The sequence below is a fragment of the Rattus norvegicus genome, chromosome 6, assembly GCF_021556685.1.
Source record: "Rattus norvegicus strain SHRSP/BbbUtx chromosome 6, alternate assembly SHRSP_T2T, whole genome shotgun sequence".
NCBI lineage: Eukaryota > Metazoa > Chordata > Mammalia > Rodentia > Muridae > Rattus > Rattus norvegicus.
In genome coordinates, this window is record NC_141539.1 from 107,412,720 (window position 1) to 107,436,345 (window position 23,626).

The window sequence follows — 23,626 nt, forward strand, 5'->3', positions numbered from 1 at the left end:
TTCTAGTGCAGAACAGAAGTGCTTCTGGTAGCCATACTATTACTGTCAATCTTGTTAAAGCACAACTTCTGGGTCAGTGGGCTGGCAATCTTACACAAGGAGCACTTCCTACAGGCTCATCGGTGATGCTGATGCTGCTGGTCCAAGGCCTGAGTAGGAAGCTTTCACAGCACTGTCTCTGAGCTCGTCTTGGAGCTCCGGAAGCACGGCTTGCTGGATCCAAGGCTGGGGTTCTGTTGTAGACAGTCTGGACTATATGACCTTAGAGTTTGCATATTATAATTTCCAGGAGATGTTGATGCCGCAGAGCTGGGAACCTCCCTTTGAAAATCACATCATTGGAGCATTCTTTCTCTCTCCTTGCATCACTAAAAATGTGTGTCTCCTTTTCGTTGATTACAAACTCAGATCCAAACGTTTCACCCAGAAACCTAGACATCTTTCACTCCCATGGCCACAAAGTCAAAGATTAGGTCTTGAATACACCTGAGGTGTCGAACATCTCAGCTCAGTGAGCTTTCCTAGCTTTGGCTAATAGGTTACACTCTCCCCATGCCCATCCTTCAGGGTCTTCAAATGTTATCCCCATAAGCCTTCCCCAGAGCTCCACAGAACCTTCTTGATTGCTAGTAGGGAGTGTATCTTCCAGCAGTAAAATGGGTTCTTTGGGGGTGCGGAGGCGGGGGGGGGGGGGGGGAGCGGGTAACTTGCCTGTTTTCATCTGCCCGTGTGGCTCAGCCAATCTCCAGCGTACAGCTGATACCTTGACTGACAGAGTAAAAGAATGAAGGAAGGAGCCTCCCCAGTAAGGGCGCGGAACTGTCCAGTAATGGAAACTGGAACCCTGTGCCCGCGAAGCCGATGACCAACAGTAACAGGTGTTCCCATCTCCGCTTCTGTGATTCATTCTGCATAGCTGCGCACGCACATAGCGTAAGCACACACAGTCTCCCGGAATACAACGCCAGGCACGCAGACGTGCACCCAGTGTCCTGGGCGCCCGGGAGACACACCTCAGAGACAACCTGGATTCACAAAAGGGAGGCCCTGCCACCTAAAATAGTAATGTCTTACTGCAAACAAAACAAGCAATGGATCCTGCTTATTTTCCTTGCTCCCTGGCGCACCTTTCTCTTTAGTCCTAAAGAAAGCTATTGAGGTGACCCCCCCCCCAACTCCCAAGTCCTCCCCCACACGCACCCCTCCCCCACAGCTTCGTTCGGCCACGGCGTGCCTCGGAAGGCTGGATGAATGGGAACCAGGGGGCCCTCTTTGTCGCTAATCCTCCCCTCCTTTGAGCAAGCCCAGCTTCTTCCGGGTCAGCGACAATCACCACCACCCCAGTCGGGCCGGCTGTCCCCTGCACCAGGGCCAGGCTCGCACTGGGTCCGGTAGCCCGCGGGGGCAGGTTGCGGGAGCAGAAAAGGGCGGGGACGAGGGCGGGCGCCGAGGGAGCGGGGGAGGGAGCTCGGAGCCGAGCGATCGCAGGAGGAGGGAGCAGCCTCGGGCGGCTGGCGACGAGGATGGGAGTGCGGGGCGAGCGCACGGCGCCCAGGGTCACGGCCACGGCGGAGTCTGCGGGGCGCGAAGCCAGCGCCCGGCGCTTTTAAAGCCCGGATCGCGGCGCGCTCGAGGCGCGGGCGGCGGCCGGATGGAGAGGAAGGGCTTGGCAGCCCGAGCCTCAGGGAACCCTAGCCCGCCCGCGCTCGGTGAGGGACCGCGGCCCGGGCCGCCACCGTGCGTCCCGAGCGGCGGAGGGGCCCCGGAGCGGGGCCAGGCTGGAGCGGCGGCCGAGCCCGCGGAGCTTATCCGGCGCGCGCACGAGTTTAAGAGCCAAGGGGCGCAGTGCTACAAGGACAAGAAATTCCGCGAAGCCATCGGCAAATATCACCGGGCGTTGCTGGAGCTGAAGGGGTTGCTGCCGCCCCCGGGGGAGCGGGAGCGGGACGCACGGCCAGCCTCCCCGGCAGGGATTCCCAAAGCCAGCCGCCTCTCGGAGGAACAGAGCAAGACGGTTGAAGCCATTGAGATCGACTGTTACAACAGCCTGGCAGGTAAGCCGCGCCCCGCCGCACCCCCTCCCCTCCTTTCCCGGGCCTCCGGGGGCCCCGCCCGGCCACGCGTCCGGTCCCCAGCTTTTCCCGACCTAGTCTCTCTGGGTCCCAGAGCGCCGTTGAGGTACATCGTGGTGCAGACTCCCTCCCGTGACAGTGGTGCTCTGGGGAGGAAATCTGGGAGGGAGGCGCTTGAGAAAAAGTGTGACTTTCAAGACGATGCCTTCCAAAGGCCATAGTCATCTTGAGTCTCTTCCCTTGCAAACATGGTAAATCTTTCCTATAAATGACTGGGCAGACAAAGGGCGACTCAGCGGGTCTGTCAGCGACTACTACTGCTCACTTGGGTTCAGACTGAAGAGATAGCACCCAAGTGTGCCCCCAGAAGCCATGGGCTCTAAGGACAGCCCATGCACCTGTCTGCCTCACTCTGCTGTCACTGGCTCCAAAGTTGGCCTAGGTCTTCCCTTAAGTAAGCATCCAGGTAGAAACAGGCCTTCCTTCAAGTTCTCCTGCCCCAGTAGCAAAAAGATTTTTTTTTTTTCAGGATGTCTTCAGCATCCTGAGTAAAATGGATTCCAAAAATGTCACTTTCTTCTCTTTCCTGTTCGTTGCACCAGTAGTCTCAGGGCTCTGAGTTCATGGTTGGTCCTTAGCCCTGCTGAATTCTTAGTCTCCTGCCCAAGGCTCTTCTGTTGGGCTGAAGGTGTACAGTCCATGGTGCACTTTAGGGATGAGGCGTAAGAGTGTGTGTGTGTGTGTGTATGTGTGTGTGTGTGTGTGTGTGTTAGAGAAAATTTAAAGCCTGTAAAAAAGAAAAACTCTGAGGACTTCTGTGAAATGTGGCAAACAGTGTCATAAACAACCGCCTCACAGTGACTAAACCACCCTCTCCTCTAATCCCACCTGGTGTGTTGGGTTTAGGGCATAGTCAAGCCTCTTTGTTAGAATGAAAGGCTTTTCTTCCTTTCTAACCTTGGAAGTTGCTTGAACTAAGTATGGCCTGTTAGGGAGTAGGAACCAGGGTTGGGGGGATGTATCTGGAGGTTGAAAGACTCCAACTACGGTCCGTTCAGAAATGTCGATCTGCTGTGTACCTTTTGGGCACTGAGCGCCAGCCTCCTCTGCCTTCACACTGTGCCATGTTTGAGGTCATCTTTAGGGAGGTGCTCTACCCCATGCCATGCCCCCACCAGGGGTCATCTTTACTAGGGTGAAACCCAGCCGGGAAGACACTTCATGCATGGTGAAGTAGCTTACAAATGGAGAGAATGAATACCAAGGGCAATTACAGAGATGGTGACACTGGTCCTACGATTACAAAGAATGACCAGAGAACATGATGGCCCAGAAGGATGGAGTTTGCGGCTCCATAAAAGGATACCTGATGCCTCTGGCCACTGCCCCAATGAACAGTTAAAGGGCAGCGCCTCCATGGGCGGAGGAGGAGGCCCTCTGGATGGCTGATGCAGTGATTTTGGAGTTGTAATGGACCCTGCTTCCAGTATTGTCCATGGCTGTTCTAGGACTACATTAACCCCACAGCTCTGGCTACCAGCCGGTAAGTAGCTAGCACTGCCTGCCCTCCACCCCACAAGTGGCCACACTTCCATGGTGAAACCCAAAGTATGTCCTTGGTCATGCCTGCCTGGTCAGAGAAGGTGACCACAGAGGTGGAGGTCAATCTCCACTTCTGTCCCCATCACACCAACACTTGAGAACAGTTCACTGATGACAGACGGGAAATAAACCCAGAGGACTTTTCCTTCCTCTGCCTGCCCTGGGGCCCGTCGCTTACGAACATTAATAATGCAGCCTGTGTGCTCTTAGGCTCCTTACATGCACTTTTACTTTTTTGAGAGAGGGTTTGCTGTGTAGCCCTGACTGGGCTGGAACTGTGTAGATCAAACTGGACTTGAACTCAGATATTCACCTGTCTCTGCCCTCAGAGCACTGGCGATTAAAGGTGTGCATCACCATGCCCAGCTTTTACTAATTTTTTTTTAATATAAGCGATCTGAAAGAAACATGGCCATTCACCTCACAGAGGACTGTCCCGAGATGCCAGAGCCATCCGTCTCCAAAGGCCCTGTCCATCACAGCTTGATGCAGAAAACCAGCATCATCTGGACCTCTTCTGCTACCAGACGCTCAGACTCAGTTGGGCTCTCAAACCCCACTTTTCAAAACTCTTCAGGGAGCCCTCAGCCCTGGTGATCAGGGAGGAAAAACATACAGCACCCTGATTCAAGGCTCTGAGAGGACCGCCAGATGTCTCCAGGTCTCACATAGCAATGCGAGAGATGACCAGCTGGCCAGTTCTGAGGAAGTTAAAGTCCTTACCTTGTGTGGAAAATTCAGCACACAGCAGGAAGGCTCCACACCGAAATCACTTGGTGAGATGTTGACATGGCTGACCTTTGGGTCGATATGTGAAATCAGTTATCAGCCTTCCGGAAGTTCTAAGTAGTAGCAAATAATCCTTCCTCATGGGATTATCAGAGTAGTGGATACCTATGTAGATGTGTTCTTCCAGAAAACGGCAAAACATTTAGAGAAATGCAGAATGACCTCTAACTCCTCCACCTAAAGAGATCCGTGTTTAGCCTGATTGTGTACACACTTTTCATCCCAGCACTCAGGAGGCAGAGGCAGGAAGATCTCTAAGTCCGAGGACAGCCTGGTCTATAGAGTAAATTCCAGGATGGCCAGGATCACATACAGAAATCCTGTCTCAAAAACAAAAAGGAAATCTGTGTTGAATGTGTGAGTGGTATGGTGTTGGTGTCGGTGGTGGTGGTGGTGGTGGTGTCGGTGGTGGTGGTGGTGGTGGTGGTGGTGGTGGTGGTGTGTGTGTGTGTGTGTGTGTGTGTGTGTGTGTGTATGTTTACAAAGCAAGGGTCCATGTCCTCCTATTTATGCAATCACATATCCTGCTTTTAACTCCACTTACATTGTGTCAAAAGCATTTATATATGTCATTAAAATATTTCATGAAGATTATTTTAAATGCAAAATAAAAAAAAATAAGTCTACTGGGCACGACAGCACTTGTCTTTAATCCCAGCACTTGGGAGGCAGAGGCAGGCAGATCTTTGTAAGTTTGGGGCCAGCCTGGTCTACAGAATGAGTTCTAGGACAGCCAAGGCTACATAAAGAAACACTGTCTCAAAAAACTTTTAAAAAATTAAGTGTGCATTTTCAGTTATGTTTGGATAGAAAGAAAAGTAGAAAGATTTGTGATGTTTTAGTTAGGGCTAGCACAGTCCAGTCTGGCCCGTGAGGTGGCCTGTCCCCTGAGTGTTGGCTGACAGGAAAGAGGAACGCAAAAGCAGATTCATCCTGGTTGAAAAGCAGGTGACTTCCATTGGGTTTTTGTTGACACCTGGGCAGCCTGGTGATATGGTCGTTACAGCACTGTCTTTCCACATAGGACCATATGTAGAGATAGAGGAAAGAACTTAGAATAGCCCAGAAATACCTAGAGAATTAGGCTGTGTTGCTAAGGGCTGCTATTCTCCAAACACGAAGCTGAGGTGAGGCTTCTGGAGAAAACTTAAGCTCCTGATCCTTCCTGCTCTGTCTATTAAAACCCCGCCCCAAATAAAAGCCAGGGGGGCTGCTGGGAAGCAGTAGGAGGTGTTAGTTTAACACCCATTTGAATGGCCCTGGGAGCCCAAGAAGGGTGTGCAGACCATCTGCAAATGGTGTCAGGCTATTGTCTGTTCTGATCAGGTTTCATTTTTTTCGGGAGGTCTCTGGCTAGCTGTGGAAGGATAATAGATGGGATTTTGCATGACTTGTTTTCTGGGAGATTAAAGGAAATAGTATTCTCTTCCTTCAAAATTTTAATAGACAAGACGGTCTAAGAAGACTGAGGAATCTGAGCTTTCCTGGCCGCAGAGCAAGCACACGTTTGACTGATGAGAGGGTCTGGTTGACTCTGAACAAGACCCCTGATTCTCCTGGGGCCTTGGTACCTTTGAAGAGTAGAGCATTTCCTCTTTGGGCTCTGGGGGCTGAGTTAGGGGTGTGGCTACAAAGATGCCCCACGTATTGCTTTGTTGATATTTTCAAGTGATGCCCAAGATTTAAATGGCAGCAATGGGGCTAGGTGCCATTGGATCCAGAGGCTGGGAATGTGTGCTCTAATACGTCTAATAACCTGCAACGAACACCATTTTGTTCTATTGCCATTTTCGATGTATTTAGAGCCATCTGTTTGGGAGATTTCTTTTGTCTTAACAAAAGATAGACAGTATCAGATTGGTCTCAGCTGAAGCCCCCAATATAAAAGTATGACAAGGCCTACAAGCAGGTTTATACCAAGAGAAGTCCTGGGATGGTGTCCTCTGAAACTAGTTTCATTGATCCTCATAGACATGTCTTGAACTCATAGGTCAGGACTGGTTGTAATCTTCAGAGTTGTCCTAGTTTTCTGTCAGGCTGACACAAGCCAGGATTATTTGGAAAGAAGGAACTTCAGTTGCCCCCATCAGACTGGCCTCTAGACAAACCTGTGTGGTGCTTTCTTCATGTGATTGATGTGAGAGGGCCGAGCCCGTACTGGACCCGGTATATAAGCAGGCTGAACAAAGCACAAAGAGCAACCCAGTAAGCAACGCTCCTCCATGGCCTCCACGTTCCTGCTGAGTTCCTATTCTGACTTCCCTTCACGGCAGACTATGATTGGGATGAGATGGCCCAAAGGAACCCGGTTTTAGGCTCCTTTTGGCTGCCAACCCCAAATGGCACTTGATTGTGGTTCTCTATCACAGCAGTAGGAACCTAGCTAAGACAAGAGCCTAGCGCAACATGGAAATACGGATCCTGTTCAAGAAAACAGGGAAATCGTATCTCTAAAGATCCCCAAACATACAAATCTTGCCTGGGACATCACTGCAACTCAGTACTTAGAAGGTTAAAGCAAGAGAGCTATGAATTTAAGGCTAGCCATCCTGGTCTACATAGTGTTAAGGCCAGGCAGCCTGGTCTACATGGTGAGTTTAAGGCCAGGCAGCCTGGTCTACATGGTGAGTTTAAGGCCAGGCAGCCTGGTCTACATGGTGAGTTCAGGGCTAACCAGTATGGTCTACATAGTGGATTCGAGCTGGGCTGTCTCAAAAACAACCCAACCAGAATGAAGCAAAAGATAAAAATCCCCCTTCCCTTATTTGTCATGGCTGCTCTTTCTTGACATGGTAGTTTTTTTGTTTTGTTTTGTGTTTTAATTTGCTATTCAATGTCATTACAAGTGAAGAAAGTCAAAGTCTGATATTGGAATAAGCCTTACTATTCATCTGTGTTTTGTGCAATGCCAGTTTTAAATGAGAATATGACTATTTAACTTGCATGTAGAATCAAATATTACACAATTCATATTTTGTAGTTCCTACATGCATGCATAATGTATTCCTACTGGAACAGTGGAAATGCTACACAAATGAACTGTTTTTATTTAACTTCTTTATATGCCTATATTATGTGCAGATGCCATATGCACACTTTCTACAGGGTTTTCTGATAAGTGAGAAAGGAGAGAGGAAGGAGCCGTGGGTCACCCTATTCTCTCCTTTGTACCAGTTCTAGCATAAGTGATTGGCTTACACCAGAGAACCAACAGAAACAAGTGATACGGTCGGGTTCTATGGGATATTTGTGTTAGGTCCCCCAACTCTGAATGTGAAGAGGTTTCTGGTTTCTGAATGTGAAGAGACCCCTCCTGGGTCTGCTAATGCCTCCCCTTCATTATAGATATGCACCTTTACCTCCTCTCATTGAACTCTGTGTCGTGGATCCACCATAAGTCTGTGCTTGCAGGATATTGTGAATTCAAACGTGAAGGGGGCTTCAAAGAACAAAACAGCACTTATCTCACACACATGCTATATGCTGTCATCAGGCTTCACCTACGGCAACAGAAGAATATAAAAACAGGCACGGAAAACTTCTGGGCCCGAGGCAGCTTCATAAATGGTCTGTCTTTGAAGTCAACCCTAAAAGAGTCTGTGGAAGAGGACCGAATGGATACATTTAAGTATACAAAACTGGATGTAGACACTGAGATGAAGTCTAGAAAGAAAGGATATTCAGCAAAAGGTGCGGTGGAACCGGACAGCCTAGCATAGAGGAACAGGAGTCACAAATACAAAAGAGGAACAATGAAGAGGAATTCCAGGACTAGCGACAAGCAATTGCCTGGTGTCCGGAAGATGAGATTGTGGGGAAGAATTGGTGAAAGGGGAGGGAAGGAAGGGAGGCTCGAAGCTCCTGGGACCTGGGGTTGTTGTGTAGATAACGTATTAGACAATACATCACGAAGTCCTTACAAATGTAGCTTCTAAGACCATCTCCCAAGGAAAGGTGGGACAGGAAATGCATAGAACGCGTTCCAGGAAGACACTGGGAAGAGCAGTCTGGCCTTGGGCTTTCGGCAGAGTCGCTGAAGTGGACGCTTACTCTGCCTCTGAGGGGTGTACGTCAGGCAGCCTCTAGCCAGAAACTCTGGGAGGCATCTTAAGATCAGATTCCCTACAGCTCAAGAATGTCTGTAAAAGATGCAGAGATCTGGCTGCTGCACAGACAGGAAGAAACACCGGGGTGCAGAAGAGCCTGAAGCTGCTCCAGGAGTGTAAAGGTTGGGTACCAGCTCTGCACAGGACAACCTCTCTGCCCTGTACTCATTCTCATCAGGCTCTTCTAGGATGGAAACTGGATGTTTCAACCAACCAACCCAACATGTCCTAATTCCCTTTGGAGACTGTGGCTTAGTCTCGATCACAACACAGTGACATATGTGCCCTAGCTCAGACAAGGACATCAGACATAAAAAGACCAAAGACAGGTGGAGAGTTGGCTCAGCTGTCAAGAGCACGTCCTACTCTTGAAGAACATCCACATTGGGTTCCAAGCACCCACTTTGGGTGGCTCACAGCTGCTTATAACCTCAACTCTACAGGGATCTAACATCTCTGACCTCTGTGGCCTCCCCTCCTGTGTGCACACACCCACACAGAGATGCATAATTAAACAGTAATAAAAACAAATCTTTAAAAAAGTGCCATAGAAAAGTTGTGTTTTGCTGATGAGGTCCATATGGACTTGACACTGCTCATGGCAATGTGGAGTTCATTAGCTATTGTATATTTTGTTCATGCATATTTTTATATCATCGTTGAAGAAGAACCATGTCCAATAGGACCCAAACCAATAGTTCTCATTTTAAAATAATAGTAAGCTTTAAGTGTCGAGGAGAGTTGACTTAAGCCAAAGAAACTCAGGTTAGAATGTGTCCAGGTGATCTCTCCATCCGTCCATCTTTTTACCAAAGGGACTTGGAAAATAGTTTAGGTTTATTTACTTAGGCACCCAAATGACAGGCAGAATTTACAGAGGATACTTGGGGAATCACAAATGTATCCCCTCTATAGTACCTCCATGTGTAAAGCACAAGAATAAATTGGTATTAACTGGCGGGCTCAAGAATTGTGTAAGACAGGAATTTATGATTGCCAATTGGTATATGGATTTTCTGGTCGGCATCACAAATTTTCCGTTTGGCTTAGTCAGTCATCTCCAGTGATAGGGAAAGTCATCTTAAAGGAGCCTTGTAGCAACCACCACCAGCAAAACAACAACCATGCTACTCACAGTAACCAGTAGTACAGGCAGAAAAGATTCACGCGAACCCAATGCCTGGCACATTGTACATGATCCACGAATGTGTTTGAGAAGACTGAAAATGCTTGTGTCTTGTATATCTGCCTTGTGTTAAGGAACCTAATTACCCAACCGTTCACTTGCTGTTTATAGCGTACCAGTTACGTGGTAGATCCTGGGCTTAGGGGTCTGCAGCAGTCAAGATGAAGTTAAGTTTCTCCTTTCAATGAACTCACATGTGTATATTCCACTTTGATCTGCACGGCCTTATAAGACAAAAGAAACCTCAAACTTGGAACAGTTAAATCTTTTCCCTTGGCCACGTAGCAGTGCATAGCAAATTAGAACTTATCTGTAATTCCAAAGCCTGCCATTTTAGCTGTTCATGCCACATGGCTTTGGTACCGAAATGGGTCTTCTTGGAATTTCCATCAGTCCATCTGTTTTCCTCTTTTGCGGCGACACAGACTACATCCCATTGGCGTTAGAAGGATAAGCGTTGACGTTTCTAGGGCAAACTCCTGTGTCCATCCTTTCGTCATTTCTCCTGGAACTCAAGCATAGTGCTTGCACCTGCCTCATGGGATCCCATTTCATGCTGGTCCCGGGAGGTCACAGGGAGAGTCCTGGTTTCTGTGGCCAAGCAGAGCTGGTGTGTTAGTGGGCTTTCATGCTGTGACAGAATACATGACAGAAACAAATTAAGAAAGGGAGGATGGATCGAGCAGGGCTCACAGTCTTCATGCCTGGGAGGGTGTGGCTACAGGAGTGCTCTGTGGCTGAAGCAGTGAGAGCCTGCAGTGACTGGTCAGAGGACCCACTGTTAGGAAGAATGCTCAGGCGGGAAGTAGGGCTATATCTCATAAGCCCTGTTCTTGCTGCCCTGTGTCTGCCAGCCGCCTACCAACCCCCCCAAACAGAGACAACCAAGAAAATCCAAACTGTTCAAATAACTGAGCCTGTAGGGACATTTCCCACCCAAACCACAAGCCTAAAACCTTCCCATGTCTGTGGAAAGGTGACCTGGGTTTGTATGGTCAGAGAAGAGTAAGTCTGTATGTAGAACCGTTTAATGGGCATAGAGACTCCGAAGCCCACCCTGGCCTCTCCTCCCAGCTTCCTGACTGCTCTGAGGTCTGCGGCTCCAGCCACAAGTTTTGAGAAGTGTAAGTGGCCGTGCTAAGACTAGGCGTTCACTTCAGATGCAGAAGGAGGTACCCGCTGGGGAAGGAGCAGGGTATGTTCTCTGAGGGCGGAAACGCCACTTGCTCTCTTATACACCTCTATCTTTAGGAGCACAGGCAGAAGCCTGGCGTCCTTCTAGTCTCTTAAAGATGTGTCCTTCTCTTCTGAACTGAAGGCCATTTCACAGAACGACATGCTTCTGTGTGTTCTCACGTGACCAGTCCTGAAAAATTTATTACGTAAAAAGGCACAATGCTGAACAGCATTTAATATGACTTCCTCTATTGAAATATCCAAGAGACAATAACAGTGTCAAATTTGAGGTTACGTGAAATTGTAGCTGTGAACGATCACCTTTTGAAAAAAGAGGTTAGTTAAGGAACTTCAAACAGAGGACAGTCAGTCAACGAGCTTAGCTCTTTATATAAAATCTCTCATTGGATTTTCTAACTATATGCTTCATAACTTTTTTAAAAAAGAAAAATGATGACATTAGTTTTCTGGATAGAAAAATTATGAGATTTTTTTTTCTTTCCTTACATTTACCCCAAGGTAACCCAACGTACAATTTTTCCTCATTACTCTGGGAATTAGCAACTGTCTTGTCAGAGGAGTAACATCAAAGATGTCAAACAAATTCTTCCAGAGCCCATATTTTCTCTTTATGTCCCTGGTAGGATCCAGTCTACATACAGAGCTCAATCCAGGTAGCACGGTACTCCACAGTGTAGGAAGATACCATACATTAGCATCAATTTTCGTCTGGCGCTGAAAGGGACCGGATATAGATCTCTCCTGAGAGACACATCCAGAGCATGTCTAATACAGAGGTCAATGCTAGCAGCAAACCACTGAACTGGGAACAGGACCCCCTTGGGGGGAATTAGAGGAAGGATTAAAAGAGGTGAAGGAGCTTGCAACCCCATAAAAACAACAATGCCAGCCAACCAGAGCTTCCAGGGACTAAACCACCATCGAAAGACTATACATGGACTGACCCAGGGCTCCAACTGCATATGTAGCAGAGAATAGCCTTGAGGCACCAGTGGAAAGGGGAAGCCCTTGGTCCTGCCAAGGTTGGACCCCCCAGTGCAGGGGAATATGAGGGGGGCAGTAAGGGGGATGGATGGGGGAGCGAGGAGAGGGCTTATAGACAGGAAACCAGGAAAGGGAATAACATTTGAAATGTAAGTCAAGAAATATATCTAATAATAAAAAAAAAGTAAAAGGACGGGGAAGAGTAGTATCAGGTCTTGTGATGTAAGTTGCTCCTGGATGTTCCTGCTCTATCATTTGGGAAGGTGTGGGGTGACCATTTAGGATTCTTGTCTGGGAAATCCTTGAAGGGAGCAGCAGGAGCCCCAGAAGGAAGCCTGATCATTCATTTGATCTTTACCGGACACCTGCCCGCGGCTCTTCACCACCCAGACTTGCACCACTCTGCTCTCAGAATGTCATGTGAGGGCCAGCCTTTGAGCCTAGGCTCTGCTGAAAACCAGTTCTTCAACTTCAGGTAGAGGCTCAGTTTCCCTGTACATATAAACAACAGGTAATTTCTCTTTCAGGAGCACCAAACCAGTAGGATTTTAAGGGCTTCTAGCCATTTCCCTAGCTTATCCTTTATCCCTGTGAACGGCAGGAGCTGGGGAGGGGAACGAGAGACAAGCTCTCCTTTATTCTGGCTTACTCATCTGTGCTGACAGCTACTCATTCAAAGGGCTTGGCTGAGATCCCCAGGCAACCCTTGCAGCTTGGAGAAGAGGCCAAGGGACTCTGTTGTCTCCCAGGATGTTAGGGATGAATAGGGGGCTTCTGAGAGGATGATGGCTTGAGCAAGGTTAAAGCCAATATAAACTTCTCTGTGGATCCCGGCACCCACTGGTGACCAGAAGGAGCAATATGGATGCTGTATCTGCCACGATTTGTGACTTTTGTCAAATGATGACTTTTGACTCTACCTGCACAGTCATTCAGCACTAGAAATTACCCCAGGGAGATAGGGAAAGAAACAAAAAGCTTTAGAGAGGGGTTGGCAAGGGGAAGAGTTTTGGGGAATAGACATTGGCCAAATTCTAGCATCTTACAAAGAAGCCACCCTGGGCATAAGGCTGAATAGCATTGGGGCGTCTGAAGGTTTTGGTCATACTAAGTCGAAACATTTCTCTAGGGGACCTGTCACCTCCAGATGGGAGAGACCACAGAAGTATTAGGAATGTGAGTGAACTCTTGTCTGACACCTCTAAAGGGGGGGGGGGTCCGTGTGCTTATGTGTGCTCAGAAAGGGACGCCTGAGCTGCACGGCAGGGCCCCAGAAGTACACAAGGTGGTATGATGGGGGAAGATCTTTGCTTAGTGTAAGGGTCTGGACTTGAACCTTGGCTTTTCCATGAACTCCGGACAGATCCCAACCCTGTGAGCCACTTTGTTCATTAACGCACAGAGATAAGGTACGTACCACATAGGAATGGCATATGATTAGTTGATACAGGCACACATACCCAGCACAGTGCTTGACATATAGAAGATGATTTAAATGACAGCTATGTGCAGAGGTGGTTATATTAATGACAGCAGAGGGAGGCATATGGGAGGAGAGAAGGAGGACGTGGCAAAGGAGGCTCTAGGAACACAGGAAGGATATGGGAAAGCACTAAGGGCAGAGGAAGGGTCATAGGTCATGGACATTTCACCCCTACTAAGCAGCCACAGGCTAGGTTAGGTGAACAAGATGTATCCAACACCTTTGGTGTAGATGTGGGAGGCTGAGTGAAGGAAAGGTTGACCAGATGTTCTCTAGAGAGTCATCTGAATTCTATCAGGACCCCCTTTCCTGGAGCCAAGAATTTAAGAATCTTTGCCCTGCCCCTGGAGTGAGGGATCCATCCATTCAGGAGGAAATACATAGAAACTGCTTGATGGGCACCAGGAAAAATGGTTCTGTGAACAAAATACGTGCTACATAAGCTTGAATACCAGAGTTTAGGTCCCCAGCACCCACATAAATTCTGGGCGGGAGCAGTGGCACACCTGTAAGCCTATCACTTGGGAAGTGAAGGCAAGAGTATTCCCAGAGCAAGATTCCTACTTAGACTAATTGAATTATGAGCTCTTGGGCCAAGTCCTTGCCTCAATGTATATGGTGGAGAGAGACAGAGGAGACAATAAAGTCAACCTCTGAGCTCCATAACCCATGAACATAAAACACACACACGCACGCACGCACAAGCACACGCACACGCACACGCACAATATATAGTCCAAAACCAAAAGGGAAAGAAAGTGCTGGATTCTTGACCGTTGTGGGCTCCAGGCTGACACAATTAGATGTGTCTGAATGTGTCAGTTCTCCCTGTTCCGTCCTCTGCCCCAGTTCAAGTTCTTTCCTTGAACTGACCAAGCAGGGAGAGAACTACAGTCCAGGGGCGGGTACTCTCACAAATCAGACCACTCCCCAAGCTGTCTGACGGCAAGGACTTGATGGAATGGGGTGAGGCAGGTGCCACGAGAGAAAATGCTGCCCATCTTCTATGGTGTCATGCGGGTGTCTAGACCCCAGAGCTCCTCCTAGGTTGAGAATGGAAACAGCTCCAGCTTGGCTGGGTATCCCCGAAGTAAAAGGATGGTGGCCTGAAAATCCTTGTGGATTTCCTCTATTGGGGGGGGGGTTCCCAAGAGAAGAATGTCCCCAGTCCTCTCTACTCCAGGCGAGCCCAAGACCCAGACAGTACTGTCTGTGTGGCAACTCCTCTCTTGAACAGAATATAGACCAATGTCTGACAGATCTGTCTCTGTGGCTACACTTTCCTCTTTAACAGAACATAGACCAGCGTTTGGTTTTTTCTTCATGTTTTGTCTTAATGGTTTTTAGTTATAAAATAAAGCATTGTAGCAATCAAGGTTGTCAAAAGTACAAGAAGTTAGGACAATCAATAAACAAATAGTCGTCAGCCATGTCACTCCATAATTTGCCTTCCCCGGTTTCTGAAAGACTGAAGCTGGTCCACTTTGACTCTTGCAGCCCCACAGGGTGCTGCTCAGTCCCCCTCCGTGTCACCAATGGCAGCCCAATTCTCGCTGCCACCTCCTTTCGTACCATTACACTAGTCTGTTGAGTTAATTCGGGTTTTACTGGAGGTGATGGGATGCACGAGGAGACAGCCTTATGAAAGCTTACCCACCATCACACAATCAGGAGTGAATCGCTAGACCCTTACTTGGGTCCTTCTGCCTTCCACGGTTATCACCCTTTCCCTCATTTTCACATCAGCCTCCCCCAGCTCCTGTCCTTACACGGGCAGAGCGATATGGCTGTGTTCTGTCCACTTGAATTTACCCAGTACCCACCTCCAAGCTTCCCCGAGCTCATCTGAGGCAGCTGTTAAAGTTAATCCTCTGCGGGTGGGGTGGGGTGGATAGTTTCTTGCTTGGGCGAGCGGGGGGTGGGGGGGCACTGTTTATTTTTAAGCCATTCAGTGTGCACATGTATGTACCCTCCATTTTTCCATCGGTATTTTCCACTGAGAATAGCTTGGTGCCATTAAATGTTATTATCCTGTACGGTGTTCCAGTTGCACTAGCGTGCCATTGTTCATTCAGCGACTAGTCGGTGTTTTGGTTATTTGAACAATCTGCTCTGATACCTCGCCGCCAGAGAGGGTGTGCAAGGCTCTGCCTGATAACCCACCCCAAGCATCTGATAACATGATGGAGGGCTAGGGGGAAAGTCGATGGGGGCAGAAGAGATGTTGCTGGGCTACAAGGATGGCAGGAAGGTGGTCAGAACAGGAAGGTTTGGTTTGCTGTTCTTGTTGTTGTTTCGTCTGTCTCAGTTACTGTTCTACGGCTGTAAGGAGACACCACAACCAAGGAAGCTCTTATAAAGGACAATATTTAATCAGGGCTCTCTTACAGTGTCAGAAGATTAGTCCTTCATTCTCAGGGTGGGAAGCCTGGCTGCATACACGCAGGCATGGTGCTGGAGCTGAGAACTTTACATCCTGATCTGAAGGCAGCGGGCGCAGAGCAAAAGCTTCTCCTTTGTCCTTTCTGAAGGCTGCCACGGGAAGGTGGGCGGGTCTTCTGGCCTCAGGTGATGTGCGCCCACAGGAGACATTCTCATCCAAACCTTCACAATATCCAAAGAGAGCAGGATGAGACTTTGACTTCTGGTTTCTCCCCATCCCCAGCTCAGGGCCAGACTGAGATAAGTTCTCAGACAGAGCAGACAAGGGAGAGACGGTGGGACGTGGGTTTATCCCGAGTACTTTGGATGATCATACCTGTCATTATGTAGCAAACAGCCAAACTGACATCCCCGAGCCCCTGCTTCCGGACAGAGGAGCGGGTATTAATAAAGACTCAGCACACGAGACACTGTCATCCTTTGTCCCGCCACTGCTTTCTGGGTCACATCAAGACCAAGAGTGAGTTTGGGGGACCACGGTTGTGATAACTTGAAAGAGAGCTGCCATCACAGCCTGGTAGGGCCTTCCTTCTTGGAAGTGGCCGGAGACATGTACCAAAGGCTGAACTGACCTCAATGGTACAGCTCTCTTCAGTGGGTTCAAACACCCCGTAAGTGACTGTTAAGATACGCCTTCAGCTTAGGGTGCTAAACTGCCTTTCCACCTTGGTTCCTTCGCCTGCTCTTCAATGGCTGCTCATCCTTCTCCACATCTTTGGGGTGGGGGGGGGATGGATTCAGAGCCCTACCAGAAGGCAAAAATCTACAAATCCTCAAGTCCCTTATACAAGGTGGTGTCATATTTGCCTGTGACCTCTGTACATCCTCCTGTGTTCTTGACATCATCTCGAGATTACTCACATGACCTAAAAAGGCATTTGCTATTCGGGGACAGCTGTCATAAACACTGTCTTAGCGGATGACAAGAAAAAGTCTTTTCAATACAGATGCAGCTTTTTCTCCTTTTCCCCCCCAAATATGTTTGACTGACAGTTGGCTGGATCTGCATACACATGCAGAACTGCAATGTGACGGGATTGCTTGCCAGAGTGGATATGAATAAAAACTTGAGGAAAGCAGTGTCTTTTGAGTGCTTTCCCATGAATCCCCAGTACAAGGCACAGAGAGCGAGTCCATATTAGACAGCTTTACCAAGGGCATCTGCCTGGGATCCACAGTGATGGTATCCCAAAGCGCCCCAGCACTGGGACATCCAGCTGGAGGCCTCAGAGATAGGAAGATGGCAGGTTGGTGATGGCCAAAGGGGTATCCCAAAGAGAGCAGCCCAGAAGCAAGGAAAATGAAGGAAACATTTGGCAGAATTTATATCGACTCTAGTTGGAGCCCATGGCTGTCAGCAAAAATAGGAGGTCCAACAGTTGTGGAGATGGAATAAAAATTTACCCCCTCGAGATAAGTCTGCCAAATGCATCCTGACTGTGGGAGCGGCAGGTGAGTGGGAGACTCCTCTGTCTGCTTGTCAGGAAGGGAACATATTTCTGAGAACAAAGGCACAGTTACTTGGAGGGTACTGGCTCCCATCTGGCCATCCTCCTGCTCACCATTTCCCACTCTCTAATCTTGGAAGAAGCCTTTGGAGAATAGCATCACCAGGTCCCACTCCTGCGGGTGTGACTCGGGAGTAAGCTATCCCAACCGTCCCCCTACTAATTGAGCAAAGGGCTTAGAAAGTCACTGAGGGGAGCTAGAGGCAGTTGACAGCTGCTGGGAGAGAAAGTGTCACCTTTCTTTAGGCATGTGGCCACTGCCAGGTTATCTGTGTCCCAGTTGATGACCTCCACTTGGACATACGGGCATCACTAATGGGGCTCAGTGGGTTAAATTATTTTTAATTATAGAGGACACGAAGTTGGGAGGGAGACGTAGGACTGAGGGGTGGCTGTGATCAAGACACATTGTACACACGCATGAATTTTTCATGGAATAAATAAAAGTCCTTGAGTTCTTGATTCCCAGAGCCCCAGCTTCTGGAAGCAGAACCAATAATGCCTGGAAGGTTCTACTATTACTAAGCAAGACCGCCATGACAGGCGCTAGGTGAGGAATTTAAAATGCTTTAGAGATGCTTGTCTAGAAGAACAAAAGAGACAAATATTGTAAACACCTGAAGACATGGGTGTCTTCTGACTTAGGATGTGACTATGTGAAGTACATTATTAGGAACTAAAAAGATCCACTTGATGACCACAACTGTAGTCATAATTTCATTGGAAAGAGATTCCCCCGGCACATATCATACAAGCCTTATCAATAGACAAGAGTATGTTATAATTGATAGAGTTTTTAAGAAGTCATACTTTCTCAGTGAGCTATTAATAGAAATGAAGGAGCAAGGGTACTTGATCATCTACAAGAAACTAAAACTCACTTTACACTTAGCAGCAAGTGACTGAAGGGATGTGCTCCCTTATGGCCTAGAAATTGAACTCTTGGGTGTTTGTTCATGAGAAATAAAGTAAGAATAATTATTCTTATCAGCTTTGCCCATAATAACTCATAATTCATAAACCCTATGATGGCAAAACCACACTGTACCTTAACTTTAATAGAAGATGAATAGATCAGGTGTCTCACTAGATAAATGATTAACAGTAGCACACCCACACCATACAATGCTATTCACAAATGAGACAGAGTGAACTGTTGACACACGTGACAGCTTGGATCTCAAGGGAATGATGTTGGCTAGAAAATAATTCTAAAACAGCCTCTCTTGCTCCCCTTCTCTTTCTGCTGTTTAGTTTGTTTGTTTTATAGAGAGGATTTCTCTTATGTAGCCTGGGCTGCCTTTGAACTCACTGTGTTTACTGTGAACCCAGTCCTCCTACCACTAAATCCTGAAGTCTAGGGCTATGACATGCACCACCCTGCTGAGCCCATATAACAATTTTGAAACAGCAACATTTAAATCACGGACAATGGACTGACAGCTAGCTGCTGGAGACAGCGGGCAGGAGAAAGGTAGATGTATTTATAAAATATGACCATGGGAAGGCCTGGAATCCAATCTGATGGTGGCCTAAGCTGTAACCCTGGTTTCAGCACTTCACTTGGTGGCCTGCGGCAAGGGGCTCAACTTCCTCATCTGAAATATGGACAAAATACTAGACCGTGTCTTGGAGGCAGTTGTCAAGAGTAACTCGGGTTAGTGCTTAGAAACAGGTCTAGCTGTGTTTGCACTCACTCCAGATTCCCCACACTTGTGCTGATTGACTCCTGAGAGGTACCTGGGTACTGTCCACTGGTGCACAGCTGGATTCTTCTGATCTCACCATGCAGCACCTTGTCCTGCCCTGTCTCTATCCCTCTGTCCAGGTTCCCTCATTCCAGCAAGAAATCTTAAGTCACCAAGAGAAATAGGATGATTTCAGTCTGTCTGAGAACAAGTGTTTGTCTCTACATGCAAATGTCCCAGCTCTAGAACTTGACCGTCTGACATCTCTGCCCTTTTGGCTAGTCCTGGTGTACCTAATGACTGTCCTGAGATTAACACTTATATATTCTTTAGAAACACGCAACGGGGGGCGGGGGGACTGGAGAGATGGTTCAGCACTTCTTGATCTTCCAGAGAACTCAAGTTTAGTTTCTTGCACCCATGCAGGTGGATTGCAGCTGCTTGCAGTTCCAGGTCCAAGTGATGCAATGACCTTTTCTGACCTCCACAGGTACCTGCACACATATGGCATGCACACATAGATAATAAATCTTTTTTTAAAAGAGAAAAGAAACACAGATTTGTAATCTGTTATTCAGGAGGCTAAGGCAGAAGGAGATGACGGGTCCAAGGCAAGCCTGGGTAATTTAGTGAGAGTCCATCTGAAAATAAAGATTTTAAAAATGAAAACAATGTTGGCCTGGATGAAGGGAGGGAAACACTTGTTCACTGCTGGTGGGAGTGCAAACTGGAGCAGCCACTATGGAAATCAGTATTGAAGGTTCCACAAAAAAGCTAGAAATAGATCTAACACAGGATCTAGCTATACAGTTTCTTATATACCCAAAGTACATAAATATCCTAATATATACATATATTATATTATATTATATTATATTATATTATATTATATTATATCCTACTATAGATATACTCATCCACAATCACTGCTTTATTCACAACAGCCAGAAAATGGAAATAGAATGTCTATCCACTGGTGAGTGGACAATGAAGATGTGGTACATTTACACAATGGAAAATTATTCAACTATTAAGAAAAACAAAATTATGAAATTCACAGGTAAATGGATGGAACTGGAAACAATCATTCTGAGTGAGGTAACCCAGACCCAGAAAGGCAAAGGTTTCGTGTTTTCTCTCATTGTGAATGCTAGCTTTGAATCTTCAGGGGTGTGTGCATGCGTGTGTGTGTGTGTGTGTGTGTGTGTGTGTGTTTTGGAACACCTATAGAGGTCAGGAAATTAGTATAGAGACGTGGAGAGAGTATTCAAAAGAAAGGAGATAGACCATCGTGCTATAAAGGGTTAAAGAGAAATAATAGAACAGAACGGATTAAGATGCCTTAAGGGAAGGAGTGCGGAGGAGTAAATAACACCAAAGACCTTAAGGAAAAGCCATTTGGAAACCTATGCCTAGAGATTCTTCCTAAGATATATACATACATATATGTGATATATGATAAGATACATACATACACATATATGAAATGTTTATTTAGAGCTATAATGGGGCAACACTTTCCCTTCTACCACAGGCTAACAGACAAAAAAATCCCAGCTCCAGGAATGGAGTTACCTCTTTTGAAGTTGATGACCAGTGAGTTACCATGTACCCCTGACATATTAGGCTATTGTCCTTGGCTACATTATGGATTCTTCTTTCTTCCCCCTTTCTCCACTCTTTTTCCGTTTCCACCCTTTCAACTCCTAGATTGGAGAGGGGACAGGAGGTGACATTCTCTTTAGACTACTTCCTACTGTTAAGGTGTTGAGTTTCTTGAGGCAACTTTGATCTCAGTCAGCAGGATATCTAATTTCTTCTTTTCTTCTTTGCACACCATCACTTAAACCATGACCAACAGCAACCAACATCAAATAACCAACAACCAGCAACCAACAACCAACACGCACCTCTTAGAGCCCTAGATTTTATATTCCCTCAGAAAAGTCCTCAGAATTGCCAGTATCACAGAATCTCAGAAACTATCTGCCACTGGCAAAATTACACCCCTGCTAGAGCACCAGGTAGATCATAGTCAGCTGTTGTGGGCTGTCGGAAGGAGCCCCATATCCAACACCTGAGTTTAAAGTGGAAACTTATTTTTACAATATTTCTGTGTTCTTCAAAGAAACAAAACCTCCAAAATTGTCGCTACAGGCTATTGTCATAGCTCTTGGTTACCATGCTCCAGAATTTGGCACTAAGACCTTGATACTGACCACACTGGTGCTTTGAAGTATAGAATATGGAAAACTCAATCTGGTAACTCACCTGCAAAATTCATGCCTACTGGCTAGTTTTTATGGTTCTGGAAGGGGTTATGCACACTACCAGAAGGGTAATCAGCAGTCTCACCCCAATGTAAACCTGAAAGCTATAATAATGACCAGCCTGGCAGGATATGCTCGCTGCGATGGTGCAAGGAGTAACCGGGCATCTTCTGATTTGACTAAAAGCCTGTTCCACAAGATGGAACCCATTCCTAGCACTTTTGTCTGGCTCGAGAACCCGTGACTAAACATGTCATAGGCCCTAAGGGAGAATCTACCACTGTTCTTCTGCTAAATGGACATAGTATCGAGGCAGCTCCTGATAATTTATCGTAAACTGGTGCGCACGGCTGCACCTCTCAACTCTCAACAGAGGAGTTTATGTGGTAGACAGTGAGGAGCCGAGACCTCAACTGGTCAAGCTGCAGAGAATGAAACTCAGCCCTGAGTGGAACATCTATGCCCTCGCCTCCCAGGGCTCCTAGATCATCGTGGGAGAGGGGATCAGAAAGATTTTTGTAAAAGGCAGAGGTGGTGGCCGACTATAAGGAAATAGCATTTTCCAGACACAGCAGGGCAGCGACACAGGAGCTGTGCAAACTCAAGCCAGACAAAACCCCAGCATGGAGAGAGGAGCTGGGCTATAAAGTCTCACCCCTAACTGAGAAGCTATTAGGAGATGACAGCTGCTGGGAGAGGGAGAATCAGTTTTCTTTAAGGGCGTGGCCCCTAGTAGACACTACGTGGGAGTGGATGGTCACACAATCTAGAGTATACGGGCAACTCAAGTTGAACTTGATAGATTGGAAAAGACGCAAAGGTGGGTGAATGGGGAAGTGGGTACAGCTATGCGATGAGTTTGGGGGATGGGGTGAATATTAATAAAATACATTGTATGAACAGCTCAAAAAACTAATAATAGATCAGAAAAATAAATAAATAAATGAAAGGAGGGCAGTCAGAAGTAAAGTGCTTTCTTAGCATGGCTGAGGTTCGGTTCACAGTAATGCAAAAATCAACATCAAAAGAGAAGCACTGGGAGAGGGGAGAAGTGGATAACATTTGAAATGTAACTACATAAAACATCCAAAAAATAAAATTTTAAAAGATTTCTAGCTCTCAAGTGCTAGAAAATCGGGGTACACAGGCCCTATAGTCCTTGGGGTCCTGTGTATGGTACAGGGACCCCATATTAGATAAACCTCTATGAGTTATTTTAGGAGAAACACTCTCCAGACTGGGTTTCTCTAGATTTCAGAGCTAGCACTTGAGTGACATTTTCCCACAAGCCTACAAGGAAAACCAGCTGCCAACCACAGCCAACCTCTGTATTTACCATTTTTCAACCCTAAGAGGCTGAGAGATGAGGTGTCATCATCCAGAGTACAGGGCAAATTATTATGCTGGGGTCACCTTCTAAACTGAGCAGGTAACCTAGCTTCTGCTAAAATGTTTCCTCTGCCTTCATAGGCTCTCCCAGTGCTGTACGGAGCTAGGGACAACCCATTCAGATTCATTTTTTGTTGCTAAGCCTTTAGGTTCCTTGTTCTTGTGTCCTGTGACTTGTGGCTGTTGCTTACACCAGCCCAAGGCTGTCATTGAGCTGGGACTTGCAATCCATTAAGACAGGGAAAAGGCTGAGGGCAGGCAGAGCAGAGCCTGAGGTTTTGTCATGTAAATGGTGGAGGTCACCCCAGGCTCCTGTGAAAGAGAGAAAATAGACCTGGAACTTTCTATCCCCTTCCCCAGCCCCATCTTCTCTTCCTGGCTTCACAGCATCTTTTAAAATTACATTCTGTATTTACCAAACCCGATGAGGAAAATATACACCACTGGGAGGAAGATTGGCAAGGAAGGCAAAGTTGGGTCAAGTCTAGATTTGGGGAGTGGCTGGAACAGGTGGGACTCCATACATAGCAGACCATGAAACAAAAACAAGAAATCAAAAACGTGTAAATGCAGAAGAGAAAACCGGCACTTTTGTGGAAAGGTGAAGCCGGGTCTTGCAACTTATTCTCAAGAATGCACTATTGAAACCTCATAAGAACAATGCCAACCAACCAGATCTCCCAGGGACTAAACCACTACCCAAAGACTATATAAATGGACTGACCCATGGCTCCTACTGCATATGTAGAAGAGGATGGCCTTGTTGAGCATCAATGGAAGGAGAAGCCCTTGGTCCTGCCAAGGTTGGACCCTCAGTGTAGGGGAATGTCGGGGGGCAGGAAGGGGGGTGGATGGGAAGGGGAAACATCCTTATAGAAGAAGGGGAGGGGGATGGGATAGGGGGCTTATG

At 47.2% G+C, this 23,626-nt stretch overlaps 1 protein-coding gene and 1 long non-coding RNA gene across 3 annotated transcripts in view; one reads left to right on the forward strand and one right to left on the reverse strand.

Annotated features, from left to right (window-relative positions):
* The first annotated feature begins 1,574 nt into the window (after positions 1-1,574).
* The window catches only part of Ttc9 (tetratricopeptide repeat domain 9), a 34,820-nt gene continuing 12,768 nt past the window's right edge, over positions 1,575-23,626 (forward strand). The window contains 1 exon segment of the mRNA NM_001134731.1: positions 1,575-2,054. Coding sequence (NP_001128203.1) covers positions 1,652-2,054 — 403 coding nt within the window. The 5' untranslated portion in view covers positions 1,575-1,651.
* LOC148005378 (uncharacterized) overlaps positions 15,775-23,626 on the reverse strand; it is a 65,413-nt gene continuing 57,561 nt past the window's right edge. For both annotated transcript variants that reach the window (XR_015623180.1, XR_015623181.1), the window contains exon 5: positions 15,775-16,023. This is a non-coding gene — a long non-coding RNA (uncharacterized LOC148005378). The remainder of the gene's footprint in view (positions 16,024-23,626) is intronic.